This window comes from Poeciliopsis prolifica, unplaced genomic scaffold, assembly GCF_027474105.1.
Source record: "Poeciliopsis prolifica strain line A6 unplaced genomic scaffold, Auburn_PproV2 SCAFFOLD019, whole genome shotgun sequence".
Lineage (NCBI taxonomy): Eukaryota > Metazoa > Chordata > Actinopteri > Cyprinodontiformes > Poeciliidae > Poeciliopsis > Poeciliopsis prolifica.
This window is the reverse complement of record NW_026562394.1, coordinates 8,978,573-9,006,075: the sequence shown is the minus strand read 5'-3', so window position 1 is coordinate 9,006,075 and position 27,503 is coordinate 8,978,573. Positions and strand designations below refer to the sequence as shown.

Here is a 27,503-nt window from a genome sequence, read left to right as displayed (position 1 = left end):
CAAAGGGCGACTTTTATAGGAAGAGCGGTTCTGTGCGAACAGATGGCACCTTACAACATATGTCAGCGATTCTGTCATGTTTGCATGCAGCAACATAAATGCCAGCGGATGCAAACAGTCACTCTGTGACGACAGCTGCCGCGAGGTCCAATAGATGCGGCGTGTTTGCCGTCAATTACGTCTCTGCGGTATTTCTGAAAACCTGTTCGAACATTTAGGAGCTTGTGGCTTGCCGTAACTGCGGCATACTTGGATATGAGGCATCGGAGGCTGGGGGAGCAAAAACACGCCGCTTGGCAGGAGAGCGGGGGACTCAGCCGGCTGACAGCGTCGTCCCTCCGTTTCCCTGGACCTCGTCTCGCTCGACGACGTGCCTGTCTGGCCCAGATGTAAGGTGGTGTGTGCGGTGGCCCGAGCAGGAGATTAGCGGCCATTCAGAGCTGTGGCTGGAAGGATTACAGCTCACTAGAAAAAGGCTGTCCGAACAGCTGGTCCCTTAGGACTGCACAACTCCACCAACCCAGTAATCCCCTCGCCCCTCCGTCCCCGCCACCTCCAACACACCTGCTGGTGAGCAACGCCGTCTCTGCCGCTTGATAGCCAACAGACAGGAACTCTATCAGCTTCAACTTCGTTCCAATAGCCAGGGTTTATCTTTATCTACACCGATCGTTATTCTTCCTCTCTCAGAGCTTCGGAGTGTGTTTTGTGTGCAGGAATCAATGAGCAGTGCTGGGCTGGCACATTCGTAACATGTGATGTCACAACGGGGCAAATAGGAAGTGATTAACATGCTAAGGGCGACGGGGAGAAACTAGGGGAATGTTGACTGAAACTAGGCCTGGACGACGGTGAGGATGGCCGTCCGGCAAACGGTGAGTTGCCGGTTCGATTCCGCCTCAACGTGGGCAATACTTTTTACCCGATTTGCCTGCAATTACCTGAAAGAAGTGACCTATTTCTATATATACTTAAAGAAATATCATCGCGATTCACATTACTGGCAGTAAGAGGAAAGCTGCCCGACTTCTCAACTGCCAGCTAAGCAAGGTTGGCATCAACATGGTTGCCTTGCAACAACCTATTCAGTAACTTGCGCAGCAGTAGTTTGCTTATGTTGTGGTAAGTTTTTCAGTCATATCGTTCAGCCCTAATATATCGGTACTGATTTATTGCCCAGCCCTAACTGAGCCCTTACAAATCACTGTTTGGGCGTGAAGCCTGAAGAGTTGACACTCACTCTGTAACCGACACCAGGTCCTGTGACGCAGCTGCCTCATCCCTCAGTTTGTCTCCGGGCAGCGGCGGCGTGGGCAGCTCAGCCTCCTTCCTGCGGGGCAGGTTGAATAACCTCCACGGCGTGTGGCAGCCGTCGTCCTCCAGGTTGACCGCTGAGCCCACGAACACGGTGGGCTCGGGAGGCTCAGAGAAGGCAGAGCCTCCCGGATGAGAGTGGGGGTTGTGGAAGTGATAGCTCAAACTGTGGGGCCCGCCGGGCTCCTCGCCGTCGCCCTTCGCCCCAGCCAAGCAGGGCTCTGGGGGTAGCTGGTAGAAGTGTTGGCTGTTGGGGGTGGAAGGGTTCTTTATGCCCTCCCCTGACTCCTCGCCGCGCTCGCTGGGGCGGGGACTAAGTGGCGGCGGCGGCGGCGAGTTGGACTGTTCCGAGGGCCCGGCGCCGATCACTCCACCGTGAAGCTGGGGGGGTTTGGGAAGGGTGGTGACGTCCGCAGATCGAAATCGTCCGCTGTCCTGAGCCCTCATGGCCAACCTCTGGGCTACTGCCGCTTCGGTCTCCATGGATGTTTCATCGCTGGTCAAGCTGCGGTGATGGAACGGCGTTTGGGGTCTCTTCTGCTGCTTCTCTGGCTTCTCTCCTCCGGTTTTGTGCTTGGTTGGAGGTTGGGAGGGCTGACCCGTCGACTGGGTTTGGCCCGGAGTGCTGCCTGTTCGCTGCTTTCCTGATTTGTGTCTGCAGTGAAGAAAATGAAAACAAAAGCAAGTGATGACGAGCACAAGTACGCGCAAACAGAGTTTCTCATTAGCTTAGAATACTTCTTTTTTTCTTGCCATCTTCATAATGGTTTTGTTCTGAAATAATTAATCAGTTAATCGTGATTAATCAGATTAGTCATCAACTAATTTAGTATTCACTTACAGTCTCAAAAGAAAGACATTTAATTTATAAAGACCCTATGTTTTTGCCAAAACACAAATGGCATAGATTTAGCTTCACCCAGTTCAGATTCATTAAAAGAATGCTGTTATTGTGTTTTAGTCAAGAAAGTGTTTATTTTCTTATTTAAAAAAGGAGCTGGTTTGTTTATACTTATTTTGAATATATCTAATATTGCATAAAAAGGCTTAAGTGATTAAATGAAACATCTGTGGCATCTTTATCCCAGACGTTATTTGGGTCAGGAAGTACAAGTGACCTACCTGGAGCAGCTGCAGTAGGACCTCTGTGAAGGCACCACAAAGTCCCAGGCTCCCACCTTCTCCACCTCCTCTTCCTCACAGGTACCGTTGGACGCAGTTGGAAACTTCCGCCTACAGGTACAGGTGTGAGAAACAAACACATCTAAGCCAAATTTCAAAGTCAGTTGTGCACTCTGAGAAAGAGCCTGTTTTTACACAGTTTGTTACTCACAACGCTTGAAATAATAGGGATCAAAAATGTGCGTCTTTGGTTGGTTTTCTGTGGCATGCAGTCACGTTTGGCAAAAGCTTTGTTGTGTGGCTGCATCGCCGTCCCCCCCGGAGCCACAGTATTTTGGCTGACAAGCCAAAAGCTAAATTTAGCTGGCAGTCTGTGCCTGGTCAAGGGGTAACAGAACCCAGGATGTGCCCAATGTGTCAGAGTCACTGAAGCTGAATTATACAAAACTGGACTAAACTGAACACAGTTTTCTTTTAATTATCTGTCATCAAAGATACAAAACCAGAACTCCACATATGTTCCCAAGGCATCGCGAAACAAACAAAGCAGTGGATTTATGTGGATCTCGTTGCCCCCACTCCGGAATTTAACAGGAAAACGTTCGAGTCGGCTCTGGGAAGAGAAAGTTAATGAGACGTTGGGGTTTGTGGAGAACCCGGGCAGCGCTAGGAGATTATCCATAATCTCCCCTGCTATCCAAAACGCCTTAAAAGCAGAAACATTGTGAACCTTTCACAGCAGATTCTCTTGATCAAGCAGCGAGAGAGCCAGAAATCGTTTCAAAATGCCTATAATTAAGCTAAACGCAAACGAGCACAAAGCAGCTCTGGTTGCTGACTGCCTTGTTTGTACGGTTGCCTCCTCCATTTTCATGAGCCCAAAACATTTTAGTAGAATATTTTTTTCGGCTGAAATAATTAATTGGGGAATCATGAGTAATTGATTAATTGAAATAATGGATTAATTGCGATTAATCAATGAACTGAAATAATCGTCAACTAATTTAGAAATCAATTAATCGTCTCAAGTCTCAAGAAATGCCATTTGCTCACAGAACAACATACTCAGAGAAGTAACTGAGCCAAAACTGTACAAAAAAATTTGCATTCAAGAAAAATAAATCTGTATCTGTACATGTTTTATCAAGAACTCAAATGGCATAGTTTATCTACATGTGGTTCAAATTCTGAGGCAAATGTCGTAATTAGCATTTTTCTGATATCGTATACAGAAACATTAAGTGGTTAAACAAAAAATAATAGTTAGCTGTAGCCCAAGAATTTTTTGCAGATGAGATAATCCCATCTCTATGTTGTTTTTTTTATTTCAGCCTGGTAAAGTGGTGTGTTACTCACTTGTTCTGCGCTCTGTTGATATTGCACTCTTGCCAGACACGCTCCACCACCTGACGGGCCAGCCTGCGTGGAATCTTCCCTCCGTGGTGACTTGTTCTGTCCACGCTGAATGCGTCAGATGATGATGGCATCTTGACCCACTTCTGGGCCGACTGAGAGTCCACTGGAGAGAGGAAGATTGGGTTTGACGGACCGAAAAAACAAACCGACCAAAAAGTACAAAATAAAAAAATCGACAGCAAAGAAACACACGACTAGCTTTTCCCCCCCCTAAATTTCCACTTCCCCGCCTGCTCACCTGTGTGCGCCTCCTCAGGTGACGTGGGAGGGGTGAGGGTCACCAATGACATGGCAGGCTCTCGCTGGGAAGCAGGCACTTGGTGACCACCCGGATAGACGGCAGTGCAGTGAGAGGACCCCACAGGGGCCACGACGGGGATATCTGACTGGGGTACAAGCACCAGGCAGGCTGGGTAGACCATACGCACCCCACCTACATCAACACAAACACAGATCTCATGCTTAACAACAAAACAAAACCTGAAAACGACCACAGGGTGGGTTATTAAAACTTAAAGACTGACCAACGAGGACCTCCACAGAGGCCAGAGAATCATCCTCCCAGTCCATGTCCTCAGGCCTGTCCTCTGAAGAGCTCTCCTTGTTACTGCGACTGATGGGATAAAACTGGTTCCACTCCTCGATCAGCTTCTGTGTGGGGAGATCTGACATCTTAAACGACTGGCCAGTCAGTGTTGCCTTCAGGCCGAACGGACTCAGGATGACTAGTGGGGAGAAAAAAAGAGAGAGACAAAAAAAGAAGGAAAAAAAAACCCCAGAGAAATTAATATCCTCAGCAGCTTTCTTGTCTCTCTTCACCGGCCACATGTTTCATAGATTTGGATAGCTGTTATTCTCGCTCCAAATTTACAATAATAATGGTTTTTTTTAACAACAACACAGCGATTAATTTCAAAATAAATTTTAGGTTTCGGAATATTTTGATCTCTGCTGCCTCACCAGTCTCATTTCTCTGATTGTACTTGGTCATCTTGTTAGTAAAGTTTCGTCTTTTTTTTAGCTGCTTCAGAAAGGCGACTCAGTGCAGAAAACATTCAGCAGATGCAACATAGGAGTGGGGGAAACAAAAAAAAACAAAAAAACAATCACTCTGCATACAGAGCACACGAACATCCATCAGCCAATGCAAATTATTCCATTAAACACAATGCATAATGCATACATGTGAGCACAGAAACCATCAGCGCTTCAGCTGGCGACACACACAAACACACACGTGGGGTTTCATCTTTCACTGCGTAGAAAATGCATAGAAATGTGAAGAAGGGGACAGACTGTCTGGGAGGGTGTGAGGGTGAGCATTTGTTAATGTCCCCCTCTTCTCTGCCTTTCTGGTATGTCATTACTAGACTGGATGGGATCTGTTCCCAGGTATCGATCCAAGGGCAGGACTGAAGGAAAAAAAAAAAAAAAAAACAAAAAAACAAGGCAGGGGGAGCATGGAGCAGAAATAGGCAGGAAGATGAAGGCAGGAGGCACTTACCTTTGTTTCTCAGGAAACTATTCACCTTTTAATTTTTTTATAAATATTGTTCAACCTTCTTTTGAGCTTCCTCACCAATTAGTAGGGATGCAATTAAACATTGATGCAAGAGATGTGCGTGGAGACATTTGGGATATAATGTGCATTGTTCGCTTCTCAAACAACAATCAGTGCGAGCACCTGAGACTCAAACATTGATTGATCTAAGAGCGACAAACACAGCAAGTGACTTGAAGCTACGGATTATATTTCGCCTTAAACTCAGCAGCGGCACACGGAGAAGCAAATATATTTGATCAAAATGTATTCTTAATTTACCATTAAGAATAAATGATCAATTAATTTTGCCATAAATGTGCTTATCTTAAATTTGGGAATTCTAAAAGGTTGCCAACGTCTCTCATGTGTCATAAGAGACCGAGACTAAAACTTCCAAAGTGTAAATCAGAACAACTTTGCCATACTCCAAAAAGACTTCCTTTTAAGAGCTAAAAGTTTAACTCGCACGTCTCTTCCTTTTGACTTTTTTCTCCTAAATTTTTACACATTGCTGATCCTGGAAAGAGCTGAGTCGTTTTTCTGCTGTAGCAGCTTTCTAATCAAGACTTTTGTCGTCACTCGTCAGCTCTATCTGGAAGAGATGAAAAAGGATCGGATTTTTGCGTTTCTATCTGTTTGATTATTGGTCATGGCTGCTCTGGGTGAAAATCTGGTCAGCGAATGCCTTCTCAGTGCATCTCTAGTGCAAATCCTTTATAATTACTGCTTGTTTTTGGAAAACCAAGGCACAGTTCAGGAAATGATAGTTTTTTTTTTCTCTCCCTCTCGTCTCCCCATCTGCTTCTTTCCCTCGCTTTCACTGCCTGGGAGTTTATCCTGGGGCTCCCTGAAGACATGTCAAATGCGCTCAGATCAGTGTAATGGGCTGAGAGTTCATTACATTCACTCTGCGCCCTTTTATGAGGTCACATCCTGGAGAGGTCCATATGCCGGGGCGCTCTCCCACACAGTAAACCAAGCTTGGCGGAGGTGAGGAAGAGTAGTGAAAAGGGGAGGTACGAGGTGTTGATGGATGAAAAGGAGCTGGATGTCCGCCCTTCCTCAAAGCTATGCTTGGTTAGCCAGAAGGAGACACACTGCGGCAGGAAAAAGTCTCACCTGCACACACACACACACACACTCTTCATACCCAGAGCAGACCTGCTTCAACAATGCCTTGTTGCTGAAATGTGCTATAGAAATAAAATTTGATTTGATTTTGATTTGATTCATTTGGGCGCATCAGTGTTCGAGCATTACAATTATGTTCTGATAAATACATAACCAGATGCAGAGAGAAATGATATTTAGAACAAAAGAAATGTGAGATTTTATTTAAAGGGGCAGTATTATGCGTTTTCTATTCACACAGTGCCATTTTATTGCATAATCAAGTAACTATGCTAGTTAACAACTATGTTAACTTTAGTTGTTATAAAAAAATTCCATGTACATCAAACATGACTTAAAACAATTTTGACTGTGTAATTTAACGACTTGAAATTGGGGCTCTGTCTCTTTAAGAACTCCTGTTCTTTCTGAAACTCCCCGTCCAGGAAGTCATCACAACATCGCTCCTCTACTAACTGTTCAACATTTTCGCCAGCATTGCACTGAGAAGCAGCTTGCCTAGTAAGATCAGCAGATGCGCAGCTCCATTTGGGGTTTGCTAATTACTGCTGGCTAGTCTGAAGGAGCTGAGCGGGGGAGTTGCAGGGAGAGCTGCTCTGTTAGGTAGAAGTTCAGAAGCTTGGAGCTGCACCTTGAAGGAGGCACTAGGTCCAACCAAAAGTTTTGAACAGCTAAATGGTTGCCGTGGGAGATGTAAAGATATATAAACATGCATGAAAGAACCAAGGTTTTATGTTTTGTGAAGAGGGAATGACATCATCACATGATTTAATGCTAAAAAAAAAAGTCAACTTTACATAACACTGCTCCTTTCAAACATGGAGGACTGGGTGTCTTCATTCGATACATTCGAGGAGTCGTTGACCGCTGTGACTCAGGAGAAATACAATCATCTTAACTGAGTAACTAAACCCATTATTTTCCCAGTAGGAACTCAAATGTCAAATTACAATAGTCATTTCGTTTTAATCTGAGGCAGTAGTCTTTAACTGAGAGGTTTTATCACCTCGCCTCAGGAGGGCTTGAAAAACGGTGGAGGGGTTTGGCTGTAGAAGAGCTAACACAGTGAGCTGAGGAAGTGATCCGTATTATTACCCTTACAGAAAGACAGCTGAATAGCTGAATCTGGAAATTTCCACTGTGATTTGTCTTATCCAGGTTATTTAGTCACCATGTACAAGTGAGAACATTAAAATGAAAAAAAATCTTACAGAATCTCAATATCTACACTTCCGGACATTATCTTTTTTTGAAGCGGCTTCTCAGAGGAAGCGCGGAGATGGAAGAAGTCATTTAGAGAGAAGTCTGTTTCCTATGGCGCGTCAGGACATGTTTGATCTCAGGCTATGAAGGTTTTCAGCAGGTAATAAGAAGATTGAACATCTATGTCTCAGCCTTCAGGAATTTCAACCTGTCTATCACAGAGCGTGTTGCATGTTAAGGTAATGACTATATATATATATATATATATATATATATATATATATATATATATATATATATATATATATATATATATATATATATATATATATACACATACAAAGAGAGTGCTGTTTTTGTAGCCATCACCAGTAATACAAGACACTAAAGGTAGCTTGAAACGTCGACTTCAAATACCTTGTCTGTCTTAAAACAGCATATAGTTAATACTGCCAGGTGACAAAATCCTTGGTGCAGAAATAGAATCAGTGAATGGACCTTTAAACTCCTAACCATTATTGCTCTCTGCACGTTGTACATAACGCTGTTTAGGACCCAAGTCCCAAATCAATTACAGTTTAAACAGAACACACCTAAACCACACAAGCCTCACAATCTAACTCCGTGGACTTGAGCTTGTCAGTCCCATGAGTCTCTGCACTAACATACACAAAAGCGTCCAGGGTCAAAGCACCGGCCGACCTCTGCCCAGAACAATAATTTCCTTTGAGCAGAGTGGCTGGTGACGGAAAGCAGAGCCATACTCACCAAACTCCTTTACTCACACCTTCTGACCTTTATGACCACCTTCAGTAGTATCTTTAACACGCTCTTTGTGACTTTTGCAGCAACTAGGTTGACATTACGGGCAAACCAAAGTCACATTTATACAGTGTTGGTATGAAGCTCCGAGCCATCATATCACATCAGTAGATAGAAAGTGAACAGCCGAGGCAGATAAACAATGCAATATTTTAGTAAATAATAATTAAAAACTTTTTTTTTTTTAATGCGAGAGACAGTAGTGCTTAAACTGGCCACAAAGGTCATATGACATCTGATTTTTGAAGCAAAAGAGAATCTTCCCCCAAGTTTTTGGTTGAGTAGTTCACTGAGTCATCGCCGTTTCCTGTTTGGTATCTGATTTTCATACTCTGCCTCATCAGTATGCCGCTTCAAAATGAGAAATCTCATTGTAAATATAAAAAAGAATAGAAGTACAATTCATGATTGGTGAATTAATTGTTGAGGGCTGAAACAATTAATCGGTTAATTGTGACGAATCAATCACTTAAATAATCCTCAACTAATTTGGTTATTGATTAATCATTAACTGCAACATAAAGATTCAACAAAAGATAGTTTTACAAGAGAAAGAAAATCATACTAAGAGCAGTAATTAAGCCAAAACTGTACAAAAAATATGTACCGTTTGCAACTGAGATAAAAGCACTTTTCTGTAAATATGTTCTACCAAACAAAAACTCCTCAAGTGGCAGTTTCTTCTTTACACAAAAAAAATAAAGCCAAGTTATTGCATTTCAGGCAATAGCTTGTTTATTTTCTTATTGAAAGAATGAATTAAATTATTTGTACATTTGCATATTACAGAGTATCTCTAATACTGTATGAAAAAGGCTTACGTGGTTCAATGAAAAATCTGCAAAATGTGCCAATTTCTTAAATGTAATTCATAGACAGAATAATTGATCACTAAAATAATTGTTAGTCACAGTCTTAATTTTGCATAATGTATACCTGCTTTTTAAAGTCCTGGTCAGTAGAGTCTATATACTGACTGTAAAGCTTAATATAAATTTGTTGTTTGTTGTTTCTCTTAGCAAGAGAAACAACGCTTACACCATGAAACTTTTCCAAAACACTGAGATATTGACTAACGTCAAAATCAATTTATTTTATTTTTGTAACTAAGTAGAGAGGATGTTTAAAAATGTGTTCTGACACAAAAGTCAAATGCAAAACTGAGATACAGTTCTAAAAATAATGTTATATCAAAAAATATAATCCAGAAAGTACACCATTTGTCACTCACTTCTCGTAAGGGCAGGGCAGAATGTAAATTACAGTCATTACACTGTGACGTCTAAATGAGAGTATGCAAGCTGGCAATAGTTTTGACTTCCAGAGCAGGGCTCCAGATGAGTGATGGGAGATCATTAAAGCTGCAGGTTTTTTGTTTTTTTTTTATAACCACACCACAACCTAATCTAAAGTGACTGTGTAGGCTTTTCTTTCACACTGGCTGAGAGCCATTCAGTAATGAAAATCAGCCTGACAGAAGATTATATGTGCATTATCTTCAGCAACAGCAGCCAAGACAGCTAAGGCAGCCACGGTAATATTTCTCATTCCAATAAAGTGCATTTAGTGTGCAGCTTTCTTTTTTGATATTTTGTCTTTTTTGGGGTCTTTAAAAGGAGCTGCACCAACTGGAGACACCGCTGTTGTCTGTTTGATTCAACAATTCATACTAAGATAGGAGTCTGTGACCTCAAAAGAGACAGTTTTGCCCTCGTACAGCTGAATAAAACGGGTTTAGAGCCACAAATATTAATTAAAATTAATATTTTACAACAGTTTATCCTGGAAAAAGACATTTTAGAGTTTTTGAGAGACATCTACTGCAGAAAATCTGTTGTAATTTTTAAAGAGTAGTCATTTTATCTCTATTTTTAGGTTTTAATCTAAAAGAAAACATCTTTTTTCTAAAAGATGATGGCTACATTTTCTTTTGTGGGATATTTGCACACAGCTTACAGCCTAATAAAAAAAATGGATCCAAAGAAAATTGATTGGGAAATTTAGTGTCATTCTGTTGTGGAAGTCAAATACAATTACTCCATAAATGGACCAATTTATTCATTGAACACTGGCTCTATTAAAGAACCTGTATCACATGTTCTCCCCTTTTTCATTCTAACTGGCCTTAGACCAGTGGTGTCCCAACCTTTTAGACTGCAGGCGACAAAAATGAAAAGCATACAAATATGATGCAAAATGAAAATTGCATTTTTAATTTTGCAAACAAAAATGCAAAATGATTTTATTGTCTTTCATTTTTGTGATTTAAATGCACATTATTTTCATAAAACAGAGTAGAGAAAAACAATTAATTGTAGTTTTTTTTTACATATTCTGAAAACTGTCTCTGATATTTGTGCCGTAATAAAACAAAGGTAAGCAGCTTTCAGACTTATTTTAGGTCTAATCTTTTATATTGTGTTGGCCGTTGAGGAAACAATCTGAATCTGTAGCTGCGTTTCCATTACAAATCTGCGCAAAAACCTTGTTGATATTCCACCAAAGTCAAAAATAAAAATTTTGCAATTGCTGCGTTTTTAATAAGTAAAAAAAATAAAACACAATTAAGATCACATCTTGTTTTTGACCACAAGTCATGTGAAGCAAAACAATTGAAGTGTTGAGAAATTAACAAATTTCAATGCGAGTTCCTAGCGCAAAAACTTTTCACCAAAAAACGTGGTGTTTTTTTTTTTTAATGAAAAGTGTTTCCATTAAGCTAATTTACTGTCGCAATTCCAATTTGCACAATTATATGGTAAATGGAAATGCAGCTAGTGAGAATTGTAATCAACACGTCAGACTTATGGAAATTAATAGAAATCAGCAATCAAAGCAAATCCTGATTGGTGCAACTCCAAAAATAGAAAGCGACATTTTTCATGTTTCTAATTTTTTAGAAGAGAATAGATTACAAAGTGCTGAATATATGCAACCTTATTTCAGAGGTTAATTGATCAAATTATTATGTATCAAGTAAACACATAATGAGATTCATGTTAAACTAGAGCCTAATGTTTTCATTTATTTAAATGAGTGTCGTTCATTGAAAAGCTTTTTCTGAGATGACTTGGTGTGTCGGAGCAAAGGTCTGGATAAAACCCGGCAAATGTTTCGTTTCCACTGGATCCTGTGGTTAGTCTCATCCGACCAACGCCTCGACTGGCCTTTATATTGAAACGGGGAAATTCCAAAGCAGTGTTGATGCGTTAAATTAAAAACACCACATGCTATCCTCGCAGAAATGAGTCCTCCATTGTGCAATATTCCAGACTCAAGCAGTAAAAAGTCTGTCTCATCTGCTGCAAACCGGTGTGTCGAGCCTTAACGCTACGCTGCTCCACTTTAAGAGTCAAATTAAAGCAACATGAGCAAGAAAACCACAGTGTTCACCCAGTTACTTATTTCAGATTGTTTTGCAAATACGTGAAGAGGAAATGCAGTGAATCCACAACCAATAATAAAAAAAGAAAAAAAAAAGACCAACCTTGAAATGGGCTGGACGCCTGCTGGGCCAGAGCTAGGTGCTCCTCTGTGAGGTGGTAGATGGGCTGGTGCTGGTTGATCTCCACGCTGGTACACACGTTGCTCTCGCCGTGCAGAAAGAAGGTGAAAGCGCAGGACAAGTGCTCACTGTGAGGGAACAGAGGCAAAAGCAGAAAAAAATACTGTAACTATGTTGCCACGTGTTTATGCATATGCCAAACAAATTAAATAAGTATTAAATATTGAATAAAAGTGAGGAGGGATATTCTAAAAGTTGATTTCTTTACATATCAGCATCATCTGTGGTCTGGCGGTCCCTGGCCAATCAAGGCTCTTTGAGGGCCCGGGAGAGGAAACGTTTGGGAACCCCTGAACTAACTCAGTCACTTTTTGGATACTCAGTAAATAATTCCTTAATACTGGTGAAAAAGTACCAGTTCCATTGACAGATTATGTCACTTATAACAAGACATTTTTCCCATGTTAGAAGTGAAATAATCTGCTACTGGAACTCGTACATTTCCGTCAATATTAAGGAATTAATGGCTTAAAACAAGCTTATATATCTTGCTTAAAAGCAACTTGTAAGTTAGTCTTGTCCTATTTCTAGTGTACCAAGATATTTGCACTAGAAGTAAAAAACAAAACTTGTAAGATTTTGTGTTTCTGCAGTGCTCCATGCCTTCTCAAACCGCTTCGGTGCTCCATGAATCCGATGTGTTTAGCGGTAATCCTTTGAGTGAATGGTGTGAATGGTTGTGACTTTGACATTTCCTGAGTTGTGCAGTGGCCTATTGCGGGAGTCGATACAGCAATGCCTCACAGGTATTTATGAGCACTGCTGGGAGCTGGTGGGTCTCTGCCTGCTTACTGTGTGGCCCTGTGTGTAAAACAAAGGGGCAAGCCCCGACTAACCCTGGCATTCGAGCCAATAAGCTCAGCAACAAAACACTACCTTACACACAGAAACACACACACACGCACACGAGATCTTCTCTGCTTCCAACAACGCCTGCCTGTGCCAGTCTGACCTCAGCAACAAGGCGAAAGGAAAAAAAAAGAAAAAGAAAAAGATGAACCGCTGAGGGAAAGCCAGGACGAGCAGCGAGGAAGGAGAGCAGCAGGGTAAAATGCTGAGCATTGTCTGTGGGCTTTCCTCTCTCTGCCAGCACGCACCCAAGCAAACACACACAAAATGAGAGAGAAGAAGAGAGAGAGTGAGGAGACAGTGCTAGTGACAAATGACTGAATAAGAGTGGACGCAGTGAATTTGGAAGTAGATAAAGGAGGGTTGCCTCCCTGTGGATTTGGTTAAGCAAATATGAGTCTTCTCCCCTGACCCCCTCCCAACGCTGGTGATCTGACACACCTACTCTGCAGAGGACGGGGAAGAGAGGGTGGGAGGCGTGGAGAAGGGAGGTCGGAGAGCTGCTATGACATAATGGCACCCACCAGGTTGGGTGGGGGACATGTCTCAGTTAGCGTTGGCTTCCACAACAGTCTACAGTGGTTGCTCCATTCACCTTACGTTTAAGGTATGTTCCACCCGATAGTCTGGTCGACTGGCTTTGCTTGGGAATGAAGGGTTTCCCCTGGGGTATATAAGCCTGGCGGGCCACCAGGACAGATTTGCTGCCCCAACACGCTAAGCCTCACACAGTATTATTCCCAAATTATGATGCCTATGAACACGAATTGTAAAACGGACTAAAAAGGGCTCTAGTGACCAAAAAAGGGCCATTTCTCAGTTTTCTCTTCAGACAAATTTAAAACTTGTGGTCCTTACATACCATCAAATCATAGAAAAATGCCAGGAAAAAGAATCTATAAAATTTAGTCTGGAAAAGTATAACATTTTGAAATAAATATGCAGGGACACCGCTGAAAGGATGACATGCACTTTCCCTCCATCTGATAAAGATGAACCACTTTGCATTAACGAATTACAGAAAAGCCCAACAAATCATGTAGAAATCTGGCTGTGAAGAAGTTGACGGAACGGATTGAAGGCCTTTTCTTCAGGACTTAAATCGGTGCCGATTCTTAACTTAAATATGTTCTACATGCAACCATCTCCATGCAAAGTTTCCGCATCGCTGCAGATGTATTCAGGCAACAAATAAAGAAAGAAAGAGCAATGGGAGTAAGTGTCATAAGTTTCCAGCAGTTGTGTTTGCCGGTTAGAACGCAGAAAGCAACAGTCACTGACAGGTACAGACGAGAAGCTATCTAAACGCTCGGTGCCTCGCTGTGTTCTTTGCTAATGAGAGTGCAGAGGATTGGTGTAATTTGCCAGCCAGGGTGTCAGAACAGTGCTCGACATCAGTGCAGCCATTCTTCTTCGCATTCGCACTGTAATTATTACACGCATATGCTGACAAGTTCTGTGCTGTGGAGGCTGGCTTGTCATACGCGGTGAAGATACTTGCAAGGTTCAGCTCACAAATACAGTGCGGCGCCTTTTCTAAGAAGGAAAAGGGATTTTGATTAAACAGTACATTTGGATGGCTTAGCGGCGATAATTATCTGCAGCTCAGTGGTGAGATGAGGGACGAGAAGAAGAGCGTTAAACTTGAACACGGGAACGTTCTTTTTTGTTTGTTTTTTTACCTGCTTTGTCTGGCTTAGCATTCCAAAAGTATTTATACTGTTTGTTGTGGGGATATTGCATAATACTAGAGAAAGAGATTACAATAAAAAGTATGGGTTAATCTTAGTTAATGTAGCAACATAAAGGTGTATTTCCTGATATGCTGCAGTGATCGTTTTCCATCCGTTGCACAGTTATGCGCTAAGTTGTTAAATTCATTTCAGAAAATACTCAAATCTAATAGTTTGTGGAAATGTAAAAACATGCAGGGGGTATGAATACTTATGCAAGACTCTGTGCACAACGGGTTAACATTACTGATGGACATTATTTGGGTGAAAGTTTCTTTATTTTGGGATATGAACACAACACAGTGGCAGTGTTTGCTGCCACTGTGCATTCTTTAACAGAATGCTGCCATTTCAAACGGGTAAATTTAAACGTTACACCTTGTGTAAGCTAAACTTGGAATCATAAATAAAATCTTACCGATTAGTGATTTTGTGATGTGGTAAATAAAAGAGCTTTTTGCGGTATTTATTTTGCATTTATTCAACAAAAGTTCATTTTAATTAGCAACAGGTTCTCGTTTTCAAGAGCCACTTGTTAAATTGAAGAACAAAAAACAAGGTTGAACAAAACAAAACAAAAAAAAAACTACACTCATTTTGCATTATTAGGTTTTTGCCCTTGAGAAAACTGAATGTCTGAGAAAGTGAGGACAAGTCAACGTTTTGTCTAAACTCCCGTATAGGTTAGAAGTGAAAAAAAGTTAATTTGACTGTATCTTATTGAGTTTAACTGCCCAGTATACGTGAAGCAGACTACAGCAGGGTACAGGTGAGAGAAACAGGAACAAACAGCTTCTCCAAGCAGCTGCCTGCAGGAGAACAGAGAGCTACACAAACAGAGAAAAGAAACACTGGTCCGCTGCCAGGTGAGGCTGTGAAAAGACAACTGGGGAATCTGGGCACATGCTGGCACAAAGAGCAAAGAAGCCTTTTTGTTTGCTAGGTGTGTCATGATGTCTAAGTGGTAAATTACACTACTTTGACTCCAGTGTGTGCCCAGGTGGGGTGAAGGGTGGAGATGCTGGGGGAAGGCGGACAGGTTAGAATACAAAGCTGTTCTTCTGTTTTCTGACGGATGTATTTGTTGTCTGATGTTTTAGTGTTTTCTGCACAGGTTGTTACTAAAAATGAGATTAACTTCCAAAAGTTTGAATAAAAGTTAACTAAATCAAACAAGAAATGCAGCTCATCCGTATTAGTGGAGAAAAGCAGGTAGGGGGGCAGATGGCCTTGGGTTTGGTGAGGAAGTGTGCAGAGGGAGTTAAAATGTGTCCGTGTATTCTGCACACATCAACAAAAACACACAGCATCCTCTGCTCACGTGCAAAGAAAACCTGACACTACACAATCACAAACACACGCGTACATCTGCACTGTGAGCCGGGAGACAGGGCTGCCATCTGTGGCTCAGCAGGCAGAAGTACAGCCAACACACACGCCATCATACCAGATTGGAATCAGCTTCTTTACAAACAGAATAGTGCAGATTTTAACCTTAGAAGATTAACACACACGCGCGCACACACCAGCACACGCACACTGACTGGGTGTTTTAAATATTCTCCGGCTTGTCTCTGAGAAAACAACTTAAAACATCTGAATGTTATGTAACAGTTTATTGACTTAAACTGTTTAAGTGTTTTCTGTTTTTTTTTTTTTCTTCAGAAAATCCTGAAAAGCCAGCCTTCTTGAGCGGCATGATAGTTGTGTTTTATTATGTTCGTAGCGGGGTTTATAAGAGAGAGTGCATGTGTGTGTGTGTGTGTGTGTGTGTGTGTGTGTGTGTGTGTGTGTGTGTGTGTGTGTGTGTGTGTGTGTGTGTGTGTGTGTGTGTTTTTTGGGGGCGGGGGTTCAAATGTCAACAGGTGCCCCGATCTGTGCCGGCCAACTTAACGCGGCATCAACAGCAGCACCTGACACAGCTCCTCACTGTCTCCGCTTTCCTCTTCGCAAACACACAAACACACATTCAGCAAACACCCGGAGTGTGCTGCTGCTTGCTGCCGGGCTCCCACAGAAAAAAAGAAAGAAAAAAAAAGCTCACACATCACAGCATGTGAGGAACCCACACACTGGCACAACAAGCAGCTGCCAAGTAAGTGTGTGCGACTGCTGAGAAGCACTGATCACACACACACACACACACACACACACACACACACACACACACACACACACACACACACACACACACACACACACACACACACACACACACACACACACACACACACACACACGGCAACCGGGTGTTAGGCGTGGATTTTTGGGAAACCACAACACGGATTGATGGGTGATTTAACAGCCAGGAGTGTGAAATGTATGAACTATTCAGCAAATCAACTGTGACTGCACAATATATCACAAATATTTCATCCTTGGTATTATTGCAAAAGACAGTTTGTCAACATAGGGTGAACGTGTTAACATAGGAGCATAGTAATAACGAAAAAACAAAGCGAGTAAGAGAGAGTGCAAGTGCATTTATGTCAGACTGATAAGATCATTGGTGATCTTTCTAAGGCTGAAGTCCCTAATTACACAGATTTTCACTTTAACACCTTAAAACTCTATTAATGTGAGGCATTCTGAAAAATGTCATCCCCTTCCTATGGGACCCTAAATGGAGATGCATAGTAAGTAAAAGGTTTACAAGTCAAAAAATGTTTACCTCACATCAACCCCTACGTTTGAAAATCTTGTAATGACACCCTTGCACCACAAGGGGCAGCAGAGCTTCATCACACAATGTTTCGATGCAGGCAGTGGTTCCCTTATGTTGCAAAATGTCATTAAAAGACAACAAATATACTTATCTATGTGTGTGTATTAAATCTGAGTCATCCGTTTTATGCAGTAATAAAATGTATTTAAGATACTGTAATCCTTATGTATTGTAATGATCTTTCAATAAATACACCAAACTTTGCAACACAAAGACTGACAGGACGAACAACCATTAACACACACACACCTAGGGAGAATTTAGTGAGACCAATTAACCTGACAATCATGTTTTTGGAGGAACCCAGAGTACCCAGAGAATACCCACACACGCACCGGGAGAACATGCAAACTCCGTGCAGAAAGAAATTCAGTGCAATTATCCCAACAACTAACTGAAAGCTGGTAAAACTTGAATTTGTTATGTCTACACTTAAAAACATTAGTTGGTTGTTTGTCAATTTTTCTTCTGCCAAAGTTATTGAGAGTGATGGTGGAAGGTCTTCAGAGCTACAGGCTGAATTATTGATTTTTTTTTTTTTAGGCTTTTGTGGAACTAGTGACCTTCATTTTGCAATATTCAGACAAGAAGTGGGCAGAAAGAGAATGGAGGAAGACACGCACCAAAGGTCAAAAGGTCTGCAATCTAACCTCGGGCGGCTAAAAGCGTCTGTATACGAGGGGCCCACCGTACCTCTGCACCACCAGACCCTCCTGATTTTCTGTTATTGATAAAGGCAGTAGGACCCTGTAACATGTCTTCGTTTTGAATTTCAGTGCTAATACGGCGTTATGGTGAGACTGCAGTATTTATTCTTATGCTCATCATACAGCGAGAACCTCACACTACCTATTCCTAGCCCATGCATGTCATCTACGTTTTAATCAGCTGACGCAAAGAGATCAACAGGAACTTGATCACAAGTTCTTCAAGTTTAGGCCACTGGTCTGAAACGCCTGATGCCTATGAAGCTTTTTTTTTATTTTGGAAATCCGCCTCACTGAAAGAGTTAGGGAAAGCTTTGCAAAAGTTATGCAAATATTAGCATTACCTATGAAAGATGTTTCTTTAACCAGTGATCTGTCTGGCTGATGCATAAATGAAATTAAAAATAGTGAGGTAAAATAAAGTTTAATACTGAAAAAAAATTGAAAAGGAATGTTTCTACTGCTACAGCATTATTTCGTATTTGTTTGTAGAAATTTTTTTATTTTATTTTAAAGAGCAATTTTATGTATTTTCCAGACACATTGGGTCATCTCAAACCACACTCAAGTAAATATGTTAACTTCAGTTGTTATAAAAACGGCGTTTATATTAAATGACTAAAAAGAATTTTGACTTTGTAATTTAACACCTTCTAGTTAAAATTGCATCATCCTTCTTCAAAAACTTCCTTTTCTTTCTGAAAAGGAAGTTTTCAGAAAGACACAACATGTCTTCTATCTGAACCCTTTAAAAATGTTTTAACCCAGCTTTGCACTGAGAGGTAGCCGGTATAAAAACGTGTTTGCTAATTCTCAGGTCTTCAGGTAATTTTCCCCTAATTTCGTTCTGTTTCCAGTGTTTCACAACCTTTAGCTGTGATGTCTTTTTTTTTTTATTATTACTATTATTTCTAGTAAAGAAGCACGATTTCTCCTCTACACCAAGTCCAAATTATAATCTGAACTTTACTAGTTTGATGTGAAAACTTCACGCGTTTCGCCTCAGGGTCTCCTCTCCTTTGGGAATTCCTTGAGGGTGATTATCCAGGCACACAGTCTTTGTTGCTCCTGCTTCGGCACTCAGGTTCTTAGGGATTTCAGAATGTCATCTTCCCTGCAGCGAGATACTGCTTGCTCTTCAAAAAAGGAAGAAAAAAAAAACCCAAAAAGGGCCCAAACCCTGAAGGTGTGTAATGAGTACGAACGGCTGCAATTAAAACCCAAGCTGTCAGCGGCGTGAGCTGACGGACACGGGCGAGGCCGGGACGCCTCTCCTTTTGGCGTCAGAACTGGGACGTTTTCGGCTCGTGAGGGGAGAACGTGAACGGGAGATCCTGAGTAACTTGTCGGAACATTTTGTTCGTTAACCAGATTTACGGGGAACTCTCTTCATACTCTCGTGTGCATCTCTCTGCGTCTGTCATGTTCACAGGGAGGATAAAGGAGAATAAAAAAACAGCCACAAAATCGTTTAATCATTTTCTTTCTTTTTTTTTTCCCCTGTCACTGCTCTCTTTGCTCCGCTCTTCATCTGTTAACTGGCAAATGGCTGGGGCTGCTCTCTGATCTGCTCTCGTCTCTTCCCCTCCTTCGCGTCGCACGCGGCGTTCGCTCGCTCGCTCTGATCATCCGCCGAGGCGCTTCCCCTTGTTCTCCTCCCCTCCGTCGCCCCTTAAATGCAAACGGCGGTTTCGTCGCTCGGTGAGAAGACAATGGAATGATCCCGTGACAACACGAAGACAAAGAAAAGCTTGGTGGGCACGTTTGCCTTCAGATGGCACGCTCTGCTAGCGAGATTCAAGAGAGCAGAGGCGCCCTGTGCGGCGGCAAAAGAGAGGACCGTAGCGAGGGAGACAACCAGGGTTGATCAGCTCAATCACTGAACAACTGGACCTAATTAGATCCCCCTTCGTTTTTCTGTAGCTAAAATATTTTGCTTTCTGACAAATTGACAACAGGTCTCTGCTGTGGTGCACCTTTCGACCTGCGTAAAACCAAAATCATGTGAGGAATGGCTCATTGTGCTCTGTTGACGGTTTCCATGTTTGCCAACAGACCAATCTGATGTGTTGGAGCAGCAAATATTAGCAAAGCATATCTATTTTACTGTAGGATATCACTTTTATTAACTTCTCTTTTGGAAGAAATAGGAGGTCTGTGCGTGTGTGTGTGCACGCGCGTGTGTGAGTGCGTGTGTGTTTTTCCGACCTGAAGATTACAGTTGTCATTCCACTTTTTGTTGCAAAAGTTTCCTCTGCAATCTCTGGTGTCTTGAAAAAGTTTTCGGACCCCTACAATTGTACGCATCGTCACATTACAAATACTAACTTTTATATGTATAACTGGATTAAGATGTAGGCGACCAATACAAATTCATGTTCCACTGGAAATGTTTTTTTTTTATACAAGTGTAAATGTTTCTTTAAAACATTTTCACAATTCAAACTCAGACAAGACATGCATTTGACTCTAGAGTTGCAACTAACAATTATTTTAGTAGTCAATTGTTCTATTATGTTGATGAATGATTGTACAAAAAATTTCACACGTTCTGCAGATTTTTCATTTAACCCACATGAGCTCATTTTATACAGTATTAGAAACAAATATACAAATAAGTAATTCAATTCCTTCTTTTAAACAATATTGAATAAAAAGCAACATACAAAAAAAATTCTTACTGACGAATGTTTTTTAATTGTTTAAAAAGAAAAAAACATGAACAGCTTTGAACATCTAGAGTAGAAATGGGTGATATTTGGGGTTGCACCAATTGCAGTTTTCTGACCGATCATCGATCGTTACTTAGAAAGTTTTCTGGGGGAAACTTTGTTCTGGGACTATTTTTACTGTACCAACTGCAACCATATAAATCATATTTAATCTTTATTGACTCTCTCATTGAACCAAGAGTAAAAATTCCAACCCAGTCTCAAGTCTTTTGCAGCCACCAATAGATTTTTTTTCACAATTCACTTGTCTTTATGCATTCCCACAGCATGACACAGCCACCATGTTTTACTGGTGATGTGCAGTGTTAGCTTTCCACCATGTATGTAGGTGAAAATGCTTCACTTAAATCAAATTTAATGTGTTTTTATTCCCACTTGACTTCAGATCTATGCAATAATTGACGTATCGCGTACAGCAATATCTCAATAAAATACATTGGAAATGATCAGCAGCTGAAAGGGATGCGCTGAATTCAACATGCCGCCTTTGTTTCCCTTGGTTGTGTCTGCTTGAAAGAAAGTGATTTAATGGAAAAAAAAAAAAAAAAGGAAAACGCTTCAAAAGAGCTGCGGCCGTGTTCTGAAAACAGAAATCTGTAAGTAGCAACAGTTCTCATGAACCACTGGCTTCCTGTGTCATTCACACTTTTAACGGGTAAAACACAAGTCGATCTGAGGTGAATGAAACGGTGTTTGAGGAGGAACGGACGGCGGAGCTGCAGCATTCCACAGATGTTTGGTGGGCTTGGCCGGGTAAGGTCTTAGAACTGACCTTCCGCTTTGCTCATGTACACTTCCTCAGTCCTCTTCCTTTGAGAAAGAAAGTAAAAAATAAAAAGAGACTGCTCCATTTTTTAAATGTCTTTCCTGCCTTGTTTGTAAATATCTGCCACTGGTGTCGGCGTGTCACAGTGATCAGGGGTGTGGAAATGTGTTTTTGACTAATCATGTGCTGCAGTAATAAGACAACACACTAAACCGGAGGAATTAGTAGTGGCTCCACATGGAATGCAAAGTTAGGGCTTTTATCAGTTATCACGTGGATTTTGATTTGTGGTGCTGGTTTACATTTCAGCCGCCAACTGAAATGTAAAACATTTTGAGACCATTGTGAACGAAAGCTGGAAAGCTAGCTAGCAAAATGTTAGCAGTGAGCCACAGTGGCAATAAAGATGTCTGCATGTGGCTCAGCCTTTTGCCTGACAGAAAAGTCTGGTAGGAAAAAAAACATAGAACATCCAAGTAGATATGCCTGCCGAGACAGAATTTAAGACCTATGATCAACATATTTAAGGCTTTGCATTTAAAAATTAATTTAAGACATTTTAAGGCATATGTTTTAGACGTGAATTTCAGGATCCACGGACGTCCTGAAAAACATAACTGTGGGGTAAGGCTGCACCAATAACATCGTCCACGATGTTATTAATTTTAGGAGAGCGGTCGATAATTAAATGAGAAACAAATCTTATCCACCAATCTTATCTTCAGAGCACCAGCGAGTCTAATTTAACTCTTTTTAATGCCACCTTGAATGAACTTTAAGATAAAAAAATTAAAAAAATCTATAAATATAATGGGTGGTTGGGGGAATTTGCTGCATTATAATTAAGCGTAGCAGCAACTGTGATCCTGGCTTTGTTCTCATCACACTGCATGTGTTAGCCAGCCAAGTGCCAATAAATGTTCACTTATGTATTTGAGGAAAAAAGCTAGCAAGCTAACAGGGATATATCAGCAGCCAGTAGCCTCCACAGCCTCAAGTGACAGAAGTCAATGAAGACGTTTGCGTGCGACTCAGACTTTTCCCTGACAGATAAGTCCCCCGAGAAAAAAACTACATCAAATAGTCCTGCTAAGACCTGTGATTAATTAATGTAAGGGCAACATAAATATACACAGTTAAGGCCTTATTTTAGACATGTGAATGTAAGACTAAGACTGAATGTAGACAACTTTTATCTACCACCGCAAAGATCTGAAAATCAGCCACTGTGCCCTTTTGAGAGAGCGCTGATTGACTGGCCCACCCCACCAGGTCAGGTCTGCACGTGCACTGACGCCAGGTTAGCAATGTTGTCATAATATTTAGCAACTTTTCAAACAAACAAACAAACAAAATAATTGGCACCACCATATCAGGTTTACTAAAAATCTGTGATTGGTCAAAAAACTGCAATCAGTGCACATCTACTGTTGGATCAGTCCTCCAAACTGCCTTGTGACATGCGAGTGACTTCTCCAGGATTTGTTTTATGACAGAGATGGGCAACTAACTTTGTTGCCCATCTCTATTTTTTAACATCATTTTCTTACAGCGGAAAGTGTTCAGTGCAACACAAAATGTCCATGTTCTTATAACCAAGCTCTTGTAATAAGCAGAACCACATTGATCCAAAGACTTTCACTGAAAAGTCCACTGATTTGTCGACTCAAATCAGCTTTTATTGAATTCATTGAAGCGTTTTGAAAGAAAGTGATCCAAATCCTGTGAACAGCCGAGAATAAAGTTGCTCAAATGAGCCCAAAAGGGTTTGAAAAGTAGATGGCTCTCTTTTCACACGGCAAACATACAAAATCCTTTTTATGTTTGGGATCGGCGATAAACAACATACTTCTTAAAAAAATCGAAACAAAAGAAAAGAGAAAAAAAATTGGACCGTTTTATTTGCTCCCAATAAATAAAAAAAAGTTCACGGCGTCTGAATACCTTTGCACGGCACTGCAGTGGCATTAAAGAGCCAAAGCACAATCAGAAGGGGGGAAAACAAGCTGAGCGCAGGTAAGCGGCAGAGAAGCGGGTGATATCACCTTTCCTCCAGTCTAGCCGTCTGACCGCTGGGAAACAACAGCTCAGTCTCCTGCCACAGAGACACCAAAACACACAGCAGCTAGCGCTCGAGCCTACACTTCAACGCGAGGCTGAATCTCTGAAGCCCGCCACTTTCCCCACATGTAGAACTCTATTACGTTGAATTGATCTCCTTCTCCCACAGATGGGAAGCAGGCCGAGAAACTTTATAAACGTCAGATTAGATTCGGAAGGGAGAGAGAAATAGGCATAGACAGAACATGTTCATGAAAAAAATAATAAATAAATAAATTAAAGGGGGAAAGAAAAAAAGAAAGAAAAACGGATGAGGAATCTGATCCAGAGTGAGCGGATCACAACCACACAGAGCTGCAGCGGGAGCTGAATAAAGATGATTCTGACATAACCCTGACGGCGGGTCAGGTTCCAGCCACACAAAGTGACACGCCGGGGGCGTCTCTGAAGCCCCTGCTGTCAGTCACAACGTTCCTGACTCAGTCAGAGAAACATCTTCCTTCTCTAAAGACGAATCCGTTCTGCAATAAAATCACAAGTCTGACGGAGCGGCGTCTGAAAGAATGGGAACGTCAACCTGGTAATGAATGCATTTGAACTGGGGCTGAAGCGACTAATCGGATTAGCCGTGATCAATCGATTATTGGAGTAATCGGTTAATCACGACTAATCCGATGAATTGTTTGATTTCAAATAATTTAGAAATCAATTAATCCCTAAACTACACAGACTGAAAAACGATACATTTGAGAAAGAATTACACACTGTGGGCATTCAGTAAACCAAAACTCTAAAAAAAGAAAAAAAAACATTTCGCATTTAAGATGATTTAAAAAACTCCTCAAGTGGCATTTTTAGCTTCACCTGGTTCAAGTTATGTAAAAAAATAAAATAAAATAAAAATAATAATAAAAACTCCAAACTCCAAGTCTAAGCAACTTTAGCCAAATGTACAAATGATCACGTACACAATACAGGAATGCTGTTGTTGCATTAGAGCGGAAAAAAAATAATAATAATAAAAAATAATAAAAAAAAGGAATTTAATTATTATTTTTGCCATTTCCTATGTATTCCTAATATTGTATGAAATACGCAATCTAAGTAATAGATCAAGAATCTGCAGTTTGGCAATTTTGTTTTCAGATCACGTGATTAATAAGAATCAACAGAATAATCAGGCTCTAATTTAACCCTAGAATATTGTTATTTAGTGATGTGATATGGTCACAATCAGATTTAAGAGGAAGTATAAAAACATGCAGTTATTCAAAAGCCATTAGGTGACAAAACCTCACGAGTTGTAAAATAATTGTTAATTAGCCACAATTAATCTGTTCAGCTTGTGCTTCACAGATTAAATTCAAAGACAACTATTTGTTAGGGCTCCACAGACACCAAACAGTCTTCATGCTTCTTCAAAGAGACATCTGCCTCTATTGCACATTTCAAATGGTTACTGATGACACAATCAATATCACTTCACCGTTATAAATACTGCATGAACCACGAGTTGGGCCGCTCGCACTTAGGAAGTGGAGAAGGCACGATGACGTGCCGGTATTTTGCCGCAGCCCTCCAGTTGGTTTTGCATTTTTCTGAATTGAAACTGAAACTTGCTATCGGTTTGCAACAGATCACTTCGCGCAGCCTCAATTCCGAGATTTGTGGCCCGCTGCACGTGCCGCCGGAGATGGGGGGCCTAAAAAGAACGCAAAAAGGGATTAGCGCTAAATGCGACCATCTGTCTGAACCTCTGGATTAAGACACTACGGCCGGAATGGCGGTTTCTTAGAAAAGGATCGACGAAAAGGGAGGGGCGGGGCAGAAGGGAGTGACAGCTGATGGATTAACGATGACGAGTTTTTCAGACCTTCCTTTGGCCCTGTGCTCTGCTGCCGCCTTGAATAAATCTCTTAAGGAGTTCACTTTAACTCCAAACTGTGAATCAAGAAAAAAAGGTATAAATAAAACAGCAGTGATATATAACTGTACAGCAGCTAAATCATTTTTTCATTTTTTTTTAATGGACAAAAACTATTTTGATTCCATTTACAAGTCATATTTATGTTTGGAAAATTGTCTCCCTAGCAACAGGGTTGAGCTCCAGGTCATATGTCTTCCTAAAAAACTAATTTTTTATTTGAATGTGGTGAAGCCAAAACTGCCATTTGGTGAGTCTTGTGTAGAACTTACTTACAGACAGTTTTTTTTTTTTTCTTAAATCCAAAATGTGTACATTTTCATACACTTTTTGTTTGCTCTCAGTGTGTTCCTCTTTGAGAAAGTTGCCTCTTTTGAGTCTGTTTATTCCAGTTGATGATTAATCGATTACAAAATTGGTTGAAGATTATTTCAACAACTGATCAATCGAGTCTCGGCCTGGTGCTCTGACTTGTCGGCGAGCGGCTAGCGGACGTCCAACGACCTGTCTCTGTGTTTGTGTTGTGCAGCGAGGAGATAAATTTAGCGCTTTAGCCCCAGAGTGGAGGCAGCGGCCCTTTATCCTGCTCTGTCCTACTTATCCGACCGCCGCTCTATGTGTCCGTGAACCGGCGCGTTCACCTCGCGACATTCCGCGGCAATCAAAGCGTCCCGCATGTTTATGGATGCGTACATATAGCTCGCATTTATACATAAATCAGCCCCCTCTGGGGAGCTTGTTTCGCAGAGTGGCCCTTGTTCTGTAACAGCTTGAACTTGTTAATGACGCGCACAGTTAGACAAAAACAACGGCAGACTAAACGTATTTAAATAGTGCACAGCAGCAATTTGAGGATTCCCTGGAATACACCACGGATCCGGCACGGATGCACGGAGCCGAGCCCGTCCTCTTTGTCCGGATCGAACTAAAACATCAAAGCAGATGGGATTTAATGTTGCTCTCGGTTTATCTAATGCGGCCAATTAGGAACAAGCCGACAAGTCGGTGTGCCTGAAGGCGGCCAATAGACCACGAGCATCCTGCTTCACCTTGGAAACACACCATCCCAGGGTGCATTTCCCTGCTGCCATGACAACGGAAAGGAGCTCTCCCTCTCTCATTCCCATACTCCCACCGTCCCCTGTGCTCTCTCTCCCTCTCTATGTCTCCAGCAGAGGAGGGTTCACAGAAACAGCCAACCTGAAACCCAGACAAAGAGAATCACCTGCAGCTGTATCAACACACAGGCAGACAATTATATTGTGTTTTTTTTTTGTTTTTTTTTTCATCATCAACTTCAACTAATATTAAAATCGGATGAAAAATGTTTGCCATCGTGGTAAAAATGTGTCAAGATTTGGACAGGAGGGATGATGTAAGGGTCTACAGGCCAGCTACGGCTGAGGTCAGGGGTCGAGGTTGTGAGGTGACTGCAGCCGCCACCAACTGGCGGCTTTGGATGCTGTGCCAGAGCTGTAAGAGGAGCAGCGGGGTATCGAGTGTCTTCCCCCTGCAGGCTCGCACAAGAACGTTCTTGAACTGCTGTCAAATCTAGCTGCTGAACAAGTGGGGAGTGAGAACCGAGGACTGAGGTCAACGACTGCTACCGGGGAAAAGCAGAGCGTTTGCGCGAAGTCAGACCTGAGAGAACAACATGAGTAAATACAGAAAAGTGTTCATAGTTAAGTTGAGCTCAAAGAAGATAACTCCAAGGGTTTTCCCTCCAATGCCTTTCAGTTTTTTGATATAACTTAATGAAAATGTGTTTTTTAAATAACCTAATTTAAATCACAATCTTTGAATCTCAAAACCAATGCAAAGCAGCTCTGGGTCGATCAACCAGAGACTGGACACAGCCAATCAGAATCCCTCAGCAATTCACACATTTTT

At 41.5% G+C, this 27,503-nt stretch overlaps 1 protein-coding gene across 1 annotated transcript in view; it reads right to left on the bottom strand.

Annotated features, from left to right (window-relative positions):
- The window catches only part of med13a (mediator complex subunit 13a), an 84,859-nt gene that overhangs the window by 23,058 nt on the left and 34,298 nt on the right, over positions 1-27,503 (bottom strand). The window contains exons 5-10 of the mRNA XM_055043481.1: positions 12,039-12,184; positions 4,377-4,577; positions 4,091-4,285; positions 3,793-3,955; positions 2,437-2,547; positions 1,241-1,969 (exon numbers count right to left, since the gene is read on the bottom strand). Of these exons, the coding sequence (XP_054899456.1) occupies positions 1,241-1,969; positions 2,437-2,547; positions 3,793-3,955; positions 4,091-4,285; positions 4,377-4,577; positions 12,039-12,184 (1,545 nt within the window). The remainder of the gene's footprint in view (positions 1-1,240; positions 1,970-2,436; positions 2,548-3,792; positions 3,956-4,090; positions 4,286-4,376; positions 4,578-12,038; positions 12,185-27,503) is intronic.